General features: G+C 35.2%; 1 protein-coding gene across 1 annotated transcript in view; it reads left to right on the top strand.

Annotated features, from left to right (window-relative positions):
• Positions 1-8,848, top strand: part of LOC137634623 (zinc finger protein 135-like) — a 54,250-nt gene extending 45,402 nt beyond the window's left edge. The window contains exon 2 of the mRNA XM_068367091.1: positions 757-8,848. Within this exon, the coding sequence (XP_068223192.1) occupies positions 757-2,024 (1,268 nt within the window). The 3' untranslated portion in view covers positions 2,025-8,848. The remainder of the gene's footprint in view (positions 1-756) is intronic.
• Positions 8,849-13,828: the final 4,980 nt, after the last annotated feature.

Below are 13,828 nucleotides of genomic sequence, written 5' to 3'. Positions count from 1 at the left end.
GTTTGTTTTAACTGTTTTACAATTAAAATTCTTTAATGCAATTCTAACATCAAACGTGATTTTCCCCGGCTAACTAAGTGAACCCATTCAATCACACCCATATAAATATTTTTTCAAATTTTTTTGGAATGCCCTACTTAGCATATGGCAAAAACTGCTAAGGTTAAAAACGTAAAACGTTTTATTTTCATATAGATGAATAAATGTACTTTCCATTGATATATGGTCTTATATATTTTGTTAAAATCTTATATGCAGAAATAAAAGATGATAAAGAGTGCCAGATGGGGCTTAAGGGAGTAAAAATACATAGAAATAAAATATGTTTTAAGGGATTCAAAGGGCTATGTGCCTCAATAAATATTACATATGTTTTGTCATTTCAAATACTGATTATTGTGACTTTGATACTCTGCAAGTTGTAACAATTTCAATATTTAATTTTTGAATCAATAGGTTTAATTGATATGTTACTGACAACTATAATTTGATTAAGTCCATAATCTAAAATAGAATCTTAACTATATATATCTTGCAAGCCATTGAATCCAGGGTATAACAACACTGATTTGTAATTAAAAACTTTAATATAATATGTACTAATTGAGTTATAGCTAATATGCCCTTCTCACTTATACTTGAATTAAAACATTTATAAAGTCACTCAAGATTTTATTTGTGGAAGCTCTTTTCAATTCCCTAGAAATTATCCAAGTGACCTTTACAGATTTACTAATGATTCTGTTCACTTTGCAGGTGTGTATCACGAACTTCGAGCTGCCGATCCTTCCTTCAGCTGTACTTTCCAGTACTACCAGACTACTCCAGACCATGCTTATGCTAATATTCAGCCTCAAACCTGTCTCTCCACTAGTCAGCAAACTTGTATTTCTACAGACCAGCAGACGTGTCTTACTCTGAATCAAGAGGCCAGTGTTCCAATATGTCAGCAAACATGCCTACCCACCAGTCAACAAAACTACCTAAGCAGTAATCAACAGTCAACTATAGCCACCACCCCACAAAACTGCTACACCACCAGTCAGCAACAGCAACAGCAGTGTCACTCCCCAAGGCAAGTATGTCAACTACCCAGACAACAAAATAGTAGCCAAACAAGACAACAACCCCACTGCCTTTCCGTCACTCAACAAACTGTCGTGACTAATAGTCAAGAATCTTGTCAACAACTCAGTCATCAGACAGACCACACTTTTACTCCTCTTCACCTTCGCCCAGTTGAAGAAACCGAAGCTGCTCATGATTTGCTAGAACTGGCGCGTTCTGCGCCAGCTTACAGCTATCAACCTCCTACTCCAGCTTCCTCCTGTGACTCAGTCGAAGCAGCTTCCACTAGTTATTCGGAAACCAACACTGCTGATGACACTGAGGCTATCTACGAAGACAGCGAAGCAAGTCTTACTATTTCTCCTACGCCTTCTCCGGCTGGAAGTAGTGACACTGAGAATGTAGCTCCGTCCTTTCCGCTTGGGCTTGATGATGGGCGATCCAGACTGCGGACTGGACGATCTGAAGCCGTTCGAATAAGCCGCCATAAACCCAGATATACGTGTTCCGAGTGCGGCAAGCACTATGCTACTTCATCCAATCTATCACGCCACAAACAAACTCACCGTGATCTGGATTCTGGTAATGCACGATGTTGTCAGGTGTGTGGCAAGGCCTATGTTAGTATGCCAGCTCTTGCCATGCATGTGCTCACACACAACTTGACACATCGTTGTGGTGTGTGTGGCAAAGCTTTCTCACGCCCTTGGCTATTGCAAGGTCACATGCGATCTCACACAGGAGAAAAGCCATTCCGATGTCATCACTGTGGAAAATCCTTTGCTGACCGCTCCAACCTGCGTGCCCACATGCAGACCCATTCACAGCTCAAGAATTTCAGGTGTAAGCGCTGTAACAAGTCTTTTGCCCTCAAGTCTTACCTCAACAAACATTATGAGTCAGCATGCTACCGAGATGGAGCATGTGGTGAGACGTGTCAGTCTCCAGGTCCTTGAAGCTCATATGATTTATGTCTATGTCTTAATTCACAGTGGACTTGTGTATGATGGCAATGTAATAATGCATTAAGTATGTCTTGAGAAAAAGTAAGCATTTGTATGTAAAGATATAAATAATGTTATGATTCTATACTGCATCCATGGTGGGCCAGGATGTAGTCTCTCAGCCATAATTACAAAGGGATAAGAAAATGAATTAACTTTTGGCTGAGCTTCTGGTCCCACTGTGGTCCCGTGACCTGAAATTAAGACTTGGCAATAAAATAAAAAAAAGTGTCAGATCGCCTGACAGGTAGATTAGCTGCTCTTCCACATAGCATTACATTAATTGCACTAGCATCTGACAGCGAACAAAAAAGTGCTTTATTTTGCTCCTTGATCCAAGTGGTTTTGCAAACGTAATATAGTATCATTATTTCTCTTAGCATTGAAATTTTTAATTCCTCTGTGATTTTCATGTGACATCATTAGCTACTGCATAGTTACTATGGATAATGAGGAGTCAAAAGTTATCATCAATATATTACAATTTTTTTTCAGTTTTACACACTGAATATGGCAAGCTATGATGATAAGAATTCAAATACAAAACTCCTTGCCTTCATAAATTGTTATACCACTAAGACATAGTCTCCATCATACACGCTGCTTTTTCCTTTTGAATTTTTAGCTGCATGCAATACTATTAGTTCTTGTGAAGCAAATCCAAATGGCCTTTTAGAGGTCATATTTTCCTTTTAGAGTCACGAATGGCATTTTATTAAAGCTTTGGTGCATAGAAAAATAAGCAGTTGATAGTTCTAGACACAGTAGTGAAGGTAGATTTAAATTTTGATTAACAAATTCATGGCAAAGGATCAAACGCAGCTAATTTTTTTCAATAAGCATCAGAATTAAACCTCAGAACCATCGTCCCCTTTCAGTTAGTTAATTGTTCTTAATGCTCACAATAGAAGAAAAGTTATTGTTGTCTCTGTGATTAACACATTAGTGTTTGAAGCTTAAATGAACTTGCTTGTGAGACTCAAACTGTATCTAAAGATTTGGCCATTGCATTAACGATGAACTGCACTTGGATTCTGCAATATTTGAAGAAGCTTTCAAAGAAAAACTAGCAGTTATAGCTCTTGATATAATTCATTATTTTTTACCAAACTTTAAAAAATGTTTCTAAATTCTGCCGCGTCAGTGGTGTTTGGTGGTAAAAGTCCGTTGAAATGGTGACAAATATTTATTGTTGCTGGACGTCTAGAAGAGTATTTATTCACTTCAGGAAGTTCCATTTTCGTACCTTATATAACTTTCAACAAAGGCATGTATTTTCCTGAATAATATCCCATTTTCATTGAAAATAAATTAGGAATCTGTTACACTTCTCTCCTGCACGATTTTCTCATGAATGAAGGAAATAGTGTTTACTACCTGCAACGATTGCTTATTTTTATCAAGCGGAATTCTTTCTTGTTAACAAAAGCGTTGATTAAACTAGTCGAGTAGCATGTTGAAACTTCATGACCAAGCTTTATTTCAAATCTAGATGAAAGCAGCGTACCATAAGAGTAATAGTAATTAATCTGCGAGTTAAGCATGCTCATTAAGAAAGAATAAACATAAAGTTAATTAACCCCCCTCATCAGATTGCTTTACACCGTTGCAATGGACTATTAGCACGGATTTACTTCTATTGTTCTGTAGATAAGTAAATGCAGATCCAAGTGCAGTTTCATGCATGTTTGCATGTAAAGAGGCGCAAGTCAATTGCCTTTTATTCTCTTTTTTGTCCCAAACTAACAGAAGCTTCAGTTCCAGTGACATTGATCCTTGCAAGCAATAAGCATAGCAATACATTATATACTGTTATCGCATTACGCGTAGTGCTAAAAGTAGAATCTCATCTAAGTTGTAATCTAGAGTAATTATTTTTATACAATGAAATTTGATGTTTTGTGTTAGTTCTATGAAACACGTTGGAATACATCCTGACTTAGACATTCCTGGGAAACTGTTACCTGTAGCATCACGTGGAAGTCACGAGTAACACTGAAGATTTTTTTACGTCAAATTTGATCCACGTGATCTCAAGCGTCGAGTGAAACGAGTCAGGAGGTGTTCTAGACGTGTTTCTCTAGTCATTATTAAATGCACTACACTGAAATAGATTTGCACACTTCTTATGGGTTCCCCTTGCGTTGTTTTTAAACGGACCACGGTTCTTGCGAGGGGTAGCATCCTTACGTCAAAAAAGGAATCTTGATAGACAGGGAAAATTCAACGAGAGAAAGGGAGTCAGGGACCGGGGAAATTCTCGTCTTTCTGGGAGATCCTATGAATTCTTAACATTCTCTTCAATGGACGCAAAATAAAAATTTTGTTTGCGTCCAGGTCTTACTTCTTTAGTCAAACGAAAGGGGGTTTGTTTATTCCCCTTTCGAGCTAAAATCCTAAGAAACGAAAATGTACCTGTTCAACTGTGAATGATATTTATTTGATAATATAAAAAAGGTGTTCCGAAACGAAAACCAAAAAACAAAAAACTAAAAAAAGTTTTTTTGACTTGCATGATCACTGTTCTATTAAATGCTCAGGTAACGGTGCTGTTTTTGCAAAGACTATGTGGTCATGCTTACTGTAGTTCTTAGCGTAGTTATTTTTAGAGTCAAACTTAGCATTTAGCCAACGGTGGTCGTGGTGATGGTGATGATGGTGGTAGTGATGGTGATAGGAGTTCGTAGAAGGGAATGAGAGACACGGAAGGGAAAAGGCTCGTAGGATATGGTTAGGGGGAGGATGGAAGAACCGTTGTTTTGTACAAGTCACGGAAGACGGCAAAGGAAACATAAAACATACCCTGGCGTGTCAGATCTGCGAGAGAGACCCGTATTTTGAAGCAAAGACAATTTACTTGCGTTTGCTATAATCATCCGTAGACTGGTCAGCTGATAAATGTATGGAAAGATTAATTTCCGAGAAATTGGGCAGATTTACAATGGACCGAAAAGTTTTTGAGGGTCATTTTTCCAAAGGAAAATGGAAGGCATTTATTATGCAAATAACGAGTACCCTTAATAGTGAATATGCTAAAATTTTCATATCTATTTTTGCATGATAGAATTCTTTTCTCTCTAATTTTCATGTCAAACTCAATTTATTACACTAATTAAAGCAATAATCATGAACTACTTTTCTCATAAGATTTTTTCACGCTTAAAAACCTCAATTATTCGATAGTCCCATATATCAAATGTATACTTTCCTTTGACCTCAGTAATGAATACCGTTCATTAGTCGAGCTTATTAATCAATTATGGCATAGTTAAGGGCCACCCATACCTTGAAATATCCTTATGATAATGTTCTCGGTTCTTCTGTGCTCATATATTTTTTGGCTAATGTTTTCGCGGAAGATATTTCTCTCATTTATGTATTTTGCCTCTTTTAACCTTCAAATTCTCGAATTCTGTTCCTTTTAGTGATTATTGATAAGGTGACATAAGTGTATACTCCCTTGCGGAAACCAACTATGTTCCTGTTTGATCATTTACGAATTATTGTATATATATATAGGAATAAAAATTGTCAATCTATATGGCAAAAGCGAATTATTTTATGGATCTTAAAGATCAGATATCAGAAAACTAAAAGCGACTTAAACAAAAAAAACCGACTGTGTTAACACCCTAACAAAAAAAGCTAACAAATTAACAAAAGCACTCCTCAGTCTAACAGGCTTTTGTTGCAATATATTTTTTGTCAGTGTAGATATTTCGGTGTTTTGTTAACAATAGCGTGAAATAATGTATAGAAACTATATCATTTACAATTTTTTGTAGGTGGGAAATGTAATGGTATTATAAAAGAACACACGCCTTTATTTGTTAAATATTATTTATCAAGCATCTGTTATTTCAATTTTTTATGTATTAGTTTAAGCATGTCCACGTCTACTTTTCAAAAGAAGAAAGTGGTTTGGTGCGCATTTGTTTTGTATGTGTTTTAATGTTTTTGTAGGTAAGTGCATTACATGTGATATTGATACTTATTTTATACTGAATATTGAGTTACATCGAGTCTTCACCATGAAGTTGTTAAATTCACACTAATTTTCTAATGTAAAAAAAAATCAATTCTATTTTGAATGTTACATTTAAGGAAGGTTCAAAACGCATTGTTAAAAAGTATGGCTATGAACACAATGACCCCAAAGCTGTTTGTTCAAAAAAAGAATGCTCAGAAATTACTCTTAAGTAACGATTATTGGATATGAGAATTCATTCGCTCATTATTGTAAGTCAGTGTCGGGTGGATGTCAGTATTAGTTTCACCTGTTATGTGTTGTATGTGTAAATAACGTCTTAATTTATAGCTAATTTATTTCTCTATCGAACTATTTATTTAACTTATATATTTATTTTGTTATTTGTATGTTGTGTAAATGTGAAATTAACCAATCGAAAAAAAACCAACACGTTTGTGACTAAATATTATGCAAATGAGACAATATTCACCTCAAAAGTAATCTTTATGTTTTCATTCTATATTCTGAATCCTCGAATATCTCTATCGAGTTGAAAAATAATTCTTACGAATTAAGAAACCTGAAGCAGACTGAATTCCAAACAAAAGTGAATTCATCTGCATTTTCTCAAAACTTCGAGGTACTGCAATCTTTCTATTCAACAGCGACCTCTCTTCCATTTGGTGTCAAATGACGAAGCCCCTGAAGACAAACACAAAACCTCACATGAAATGACTTACGAATAGTAGACTATTTTTGTTGGTTGAGCCGCTGAGTGGCCTCCGACAATGGAATAAGCATCAAACGAATTAGGTAAGTAAGTATGTTAAGGCCAAACAGAATAAGTATGGAGACATGCTTTCTCCGATTAATAAATGTTGCATTGTTCGAGGTGACGCTCAGAAGGAGACTGGTCATTTCTTTCTACTCATTTAAGAGTTTAGTTTTTTAATAGTCTGTATTGATGGTACGTAAAACAATGATCCAACTGTAATTGGTTACAGTCGTGGCACTCTCAGGGCTTGCGCGAGAGCGCGTTACTCTGTCGAATCGATGTAATAATACAATGAATATTTGCATCTAGTCTGGATACTGATCTTTGATATCCAGAATGTATGACTTAGGTTTTTCTCTCTCCAGACAATCTTGAAGTAGATCTCCATCCGCTAGAGGTCACATCCTTAGATTCATACTTGGGCCGTTACTCGAACATCTGTTTCTGCCATTTGATGAGGCCATCTGACACAGGTGTATAAAATAGAAGTGCTCTCCATCGTGGAGAAATTTTGTGGAAGATGGTGGGAATTCTTACTTACAGCTAATTTTTTTTCTTCTGATTTTGTCCATTGACTTTTATTGAAAGTTCTGGTTCAGAGCTATCGATTTCAAAGGGAATTTCTCACTTTATAGAAAACAATGGGTGGGTTTTACAGCCCATTACATTTCCTCCAGCTTTCTTTCATCAGCGAGGCTGCTGTTGCTGCTGCTGCTGCTGGGTCTTCTCTGCGTATATTGGCAGCTGGATGATAAAGAGGGAGTCTGCTGACTGACACAAATCATCCTGGGTGTCTCTGACCAGCTGCCTCTCTGCACTTCACTGAAGGGGAGAGGGATTTTCACCAGCTTCCTGTTTATACTTCACCGAAGAGGAGAGGGATTTCTTAGAAGTAAATTATGCCGCGAGACGGTGCAGGGTTAGGATGCATACTTCCAGTATCAAATCTAAATAAGGCTGTTGGTATACAGTCATGCATATGCATATATAACATATGTATACATATCTGTACCCAATTATGTAACTTATGCGCATAATAGATATACATGTATGTCATCTATATGCATTATGTGTATCAAGTGCATATTCTCATTGTATACAGTTATTAAAAACATATATGCATATATATAATATCCATGTTTAGGAGAAAATGTGTAACTTTATTGACAACGAGTCGAGGAAACTAGAAGAAATATAGAAGAAGTCTAGGGAAGAGTCATGGGGACTCCCGGGGAGATGATAGGAGGCTGGCTTTAAAGATTTGACTTGTGTCTCTTGCTTCTCGAGTCATTTGCTTTTTAAATAGCATTTCTAGTCTAGTTTTTAGGCCTATAAGGGTAGGTTTTGTTGCGGACGATTTTTCTCATACATTATATACCCGTTTATACTTATAAGATTGTCCTGTAAATACTTCCACATCATTTAACATCATTATTATAATGCAGCATCTATTGTGCTTTGAAGGATATTATTTTCCAGATGATTTAATCAATCAGCTACTCATTTTTTGAGAGGATTTCTTTTTTTAGAATCATCTGCCTCCCCTTTGGGTCAATTTGGCCTGGCAGGGCTCGATATATAATCGCTCGAACAAAGGAAAGAAAATATGTAAAGAGAGAATATGAGAAGGATATTTACCATTGCACGTTTCCTTGTATATGGTGATATTGATTGAACCAATCAAATGGAAATTTGTTTTCGAGATGTGTAGGAACTTGATTATATGGTAAGACGAACAATTTAGGAAAATTAAAGGGGAGGCATTATTATGCTACGGAAAATACTCATAGTACTACTGTTTTGTTAATCTCTTCTCACACTTGCTTAGGAATAATTAGAAGGAATTAGAAGGATAATTATTAGTGGGGCTTTCTCCGCCGTATCATGGGAAAATAAAGTTTGCTCTGCATTTTTGCATTCAAGGTTAGCTAATACTTCATATCTTGTATTAACTATGTGGCTTTTAATATTAAGAGAGAGAGAGAGAGAGAGAGAGAGAGAGAGAGAGAGAGAGAGAGAGAGAGAGAGAGAGAGAGAGAGGAGAGAGAGAGAGAGAGAACCCATTAATGCACTGAGTTTCACTACACCGTAGCAATGTAAGTATGAACACCTTTTTACCCTTAGCTCCTGTAGTGACTGAGTACCTGCACATAAGAGTAAACTTTATACTTGTATGTAAGTGGAGGTGTAAACACCTGTTATCTTAAAAGAATGTTTGATTTAAGTGTAAAATGAAGCATAGTCTAAAAGCGTTTGATTTTGACTAATTAGACAGAAAATGAAGATGAGAGTGTCTCCTATAGTCGGGTTACAAAGAATTGAAGTTTGAAGAAGATTAGAGCTGTGCCACATCTCTTAACCCTATTCATTTCATCGTAAGGTAAAGGGCGATAATTGGATAGATGTGGCATCTTTTTTTAAGTGGCGTTGCCATATCTTCCTGTAAATTAAGTGACCTAGTATTTAAGAGTGGGCGAAGGAATGTGAAACGTGGCACTGCAGCTAATCGTAAGCAAGTGTCAACCCTTTGTACCTGGACTATAGTATGAGATATCGGTCGTTGTATTAAAATTGTTATGAATTTTGTGTGGTGATAAAACATACTGTTGATCCTTCTGTAATGTATGAGCTAGATGCATGAAAGGAAAAACATTGGATTGTTTTTAATGTGAAAGAAAAGAAGTTACTGATTATTATTTAGTTTCGTCAAAATCACCATTCTGTCAACAAGTATTGAGTCCAGTTTTTCTGGAAATCTTGATACAAGTCTCGTAAGTTGCAGTGATACTAGTCGATTTAAACAGAGAAGCCTATGGGACTTTATAGTCATTTCTAGTATTATCAGCGAGAAGCCCTGAAAAGCTTTAGTCATGGCGACTTCTAAACTATGCCATCTTTAGTAGTAGAAACGGTTATTAGCAGTGAGTGGTTAAGACATAGTTTTCTTTAGGATTCGTATTGAAATCTACATTGTTGCCAAGTAAGGCGTGTCGTGGTGTTGATCCACTTACTGAAGGATGACCACTACTCTTATTAAATAGTGGATAATGACTTCGGTCTCCCGATATTACTGAGTTTAAAAAGTAGTACAAAATGCTATTCTTAATCTCCATTTCTTCTTAATGCTTTGTCTCTTAGTCATAACTTAAAAAGAGTTGTAAACTCGTAGGCAAAGTCTGCAACTATCTTATTCAAGATGACTTAGGAGTTACAAGTAATGCAAGCATAGTTAATAATTAGGTATATGCTATTAGATAATTATGCTAATGACTAGCAAGAGCAATTCATTTGTGCTATATCTAGACTGAATCTAATGGTAAGGAAGATAAAGGAAAAGAAAACCGTAGCCAAAATTGGAAACAAGTTACAATACATTATGTAATGAGGTGGCAACGGCTGCAAACGATATTTGCATTCCAAATGAAAATAATCAGAACTGTATACTGTTGGCATAAACACATATGTAATCAACTTTTCAAAAAAAAATAACTTTTCATCTAAAACCTTTTTAGACCAGTTTGTCTTCTTGTCAGTGAACCAACATTGAAGGACACCCTTTCTCCAAGTTGTTCTCAAGCGTAACAAACTATACTCCATTTCTGTAATTCTCACGCGTAACAAACTTCTTCATTTCTGTAACGAACAATAATTGTGATATGCAAAATTATGCAATAATCAACGGAACTCTTGTTTTTTCTTGCTCTTCAAAATGTTTCCTCTTTTTCTTGATGTAAAGGAGAAACACTACCTACGTGTGGACGAAGATTTTTGACAACGATCATATTTTTGACAAGTGCCTTTGTTTCACGTTGAATGATTGTCATTGGAAAACTGGAGACACGGGGGAGTGGAGAAAATGGAAATGATGTTGGAAAAAAATAGGAATAAAGTTATGGAAGACAAAAGTTAGGAAATGCTGGACATTTGTGTCTCCCACATTGACTTATTTGTATGTTAAGAAATGTAATGTTTTCATTAAGAAATAATAGATATTAAGGAGAACATCTTAAATAAAAACAAATTTTTGTTTTTATTTTGTAATTTTGCTAAGAAATGTTTTGTAATTGCCATAGAATCAACAGTGATATTTCCATGTGTTAGGGTATGTTGAAATAGGTATTCCATCAAATAATATGTAATTGGAACATTATACTGTATTGTGTTTATTTTAGAAAAATGAAACTCAATGTTATGCAGAGGCGTATTTTGTAATTACACGTAGAATTATTATATAATGTTAAAGGGTTTTGAATATGATCTGTTGTTTTTGTGTGAGCAGTTGAGGCTTTCATTCTAACCATTTATCCGAGCCATGAAAAACACATTTTACTATTAATGAATTGCTAAGGTCTGGTTTATTTTTACTGTGTTTTTTTATATGAAATTAATTTAATTCTAAAGTGGACTAGACTTTACAATATCAAGTCATGTCAATGTTACAGGATTCCACAGGAAGTTTTGACCATACAGATAACCTCCAATGTACTTGTATTCAAACCTTCCTGTTTTTGTTAGAGCGTATTTTCTCTGATTTACTTCTCGTTAATGACACCCTTTAATCTCTGTGCTTATTATGGTGCGTACAGAAGGGAGGCTTCTGTAAGAAATATGAAACACCATTTTATGGTTATGAAGTTCAGTCATTAATTTGTATCTTCATTATTTCGAGGATTCGTCATAAATTACAAATTTCACTTTAAATTTATTCAAGTACTTTTGTTTCTATGTGATAATTGAGTTTTCATGAAAGCCCTCGCTGCAGTTCAAAAATTATTATTTAGTTAAAGGCTAGTCATATTACAGATTACTTAAAATTTAACTAACATTTGCTCTGTATTAATTTGAATTTATTTACGGAGTCATACGTTGTATTTCATATATGTTAATTAACGCTAATACCCGCATATTTTTTTGTGAGACTTGAGCTTTGAACTCAAAAAACCAAATGTTTCAGCTGAAATATTATAACAGTATGTAAGCAGTGTGTAATGGAAGTAACCATTCCAAGTGATGGCCAAGGTACGGCTGAGAAGCAACACTTCAAATATTAACTGGAGAGCCAAGTGTTGAACCTGAAGTAGTAGGGAGGTTCTGTTGTATGCTCATACATTATAAATATATATATACTTGTATTTTAAGGATTTACTGCTCTTTTGTGAGATAAAATGCATTTGTCAGCTTTACTGGCCTGATGACAGTGATGCATTAAGGAGTCATTTCCCCCCACACCAAAATGAAAAAAAAAATGAAAAAAGTTTATATATCAAATATATTTTAATTCATTCCAGATACATCTTGTACATAGGTGCACTTATCATGGTTAAGGTTATTTGTCTCTTTACGATATACAAATCAATCTAAATCATTATCATTACGGTTTTCCCAGTGGCATTGTAATTGGCCGAATTCCTGTAATTGAAGAAGCAATAATCACTTGTGGAGGAGACCTGTCTGCTCAACAGAACTATTGCACTTGGCTCTCTCGAGGTCATTTGTGCCAATCAACTGTAAGAACAATTTAAGCAGAAGAACACTGCCACCACAACACCCTTTCACACATTATGTATACCCTTCAAAGAATGGAACTGTTAAATAGATATGTTAAATGATAAATATCACGATGCCTCAAGAAATTAAAGTGGCCAGATGGGTAAACTAGATATTTAACAGACGTCAGTTAAAATGGAATGAGGAAGTTTCTTAAAAACAACTTCGGACTTTGATTCAGAAAATGATAAATCAATTTTCGGTTAACATAATGAAACTGGAGGACACTGCATCTAGTTAATCAGAATCAAAATAGCTCTGAAAGAAGCTAATTATTCAAAAACAATTTTGAGGGGTATTTATGACAGACCTAAAAATTATCATTTTGGTTGTAATGGCTTTAACAATGTTCTGCTCAAGTTGATCTTCAAGAGTAAAAAAAAAAAAAAAAGAAGTTTGGCACTAGAATGACAACAATCACTCACTTATTGCTAAGACTTGCACGCTTTTATCCATCACTACTTTGGATTTAATCTAGCTTTATCCAAACTCATGCAATAAACATTTATTATTTTAGCAATAGCGTTTGTTTGATTTCAACCCATGTATTTTTGTTCTCCTTTTTACCTTTCAGATTATATGAAATAATACATCTTTTATAAATACGGATTTTGTAGCTCAAGTGAATAGCGCATATTTTTTATAAGACACCACAAATGTATTATGGAAGATCACAACACGAAGACTTTTGGAAATAATAATCATATAAGACTTTCGTTAAAAAAGCAGTTTTCACATTACTTCTTGTCTGAGGCATCAAGTACATGTAATATTTTTTCATTTATAATGAAATGATCATAAAAGCGCCTAAATATTGCGGGACACCACCTTCCAAAATTGAAACACTACTGCAAACAGTTTTTGAGTTTCCAGAACTGTGCTGAACTGCCAGATATCAGGGCATAATGTTAGAACTGTTGCCAAAGTTCAATGATGTGTCTGTTTTTCACAATATCAACATATTCCAAACGCAGTAGAGCCTCTACATTTAAAGCATCTTATCACTGAATTTACTAAATTCTACAAAATCTTACTGGACTTGAAACTTTTGAGGCATTAACATTATAAGGGTGGTTACCAATGAACACAGAATTGCAGCATCTTGTAACAAATATGCAGAAATTAACGGATTAGACTGTTAAGTAGAAATCAGTTACTTTAATTAATTTTGGGTCTCATTTCATCTTGTAATATATAAATATTCCTACCTTCTTAAATGCTCTCAATGGCTAAAAGTGCCTCAAATGTTGTTTTATCTCTTAAACATCACTGCTATATCTTCCTATTTTCTCTTCTAAAAAGGGGTCAGCTACTATTGATATAGTCATATGGCTTTAGACCAACCATGAAAGCAGTCACTAAAACGATAGTGGCCACGGCTGGCTTGTCTGTTTGATGAACATAATTAGGTGGCTGCAAGACCGGTTTATTAAAAGAATTCTCATCTTACGTGTTGGCAAAGTT

Source organism: Palaemon carinicauda, chromosome 45 (assembly GCF_036898095.1).
Source record: "Palaemon carinicauda isolate YSFRI2023 chromosome 45, ASM3689809v2, whole genome shotgun sequence".
NCBI lineage: Eukaryota > Metazoa > Arthropoda > Malacostraca > Decapoda > Palaemonidae > Palaemon > Palaemon carinicauda.
The sequence above is the reverse complement of the archived record's forward strand: the minus strand, read 5'-3'. Positions and strand labels throughout refer to the sequence as shown.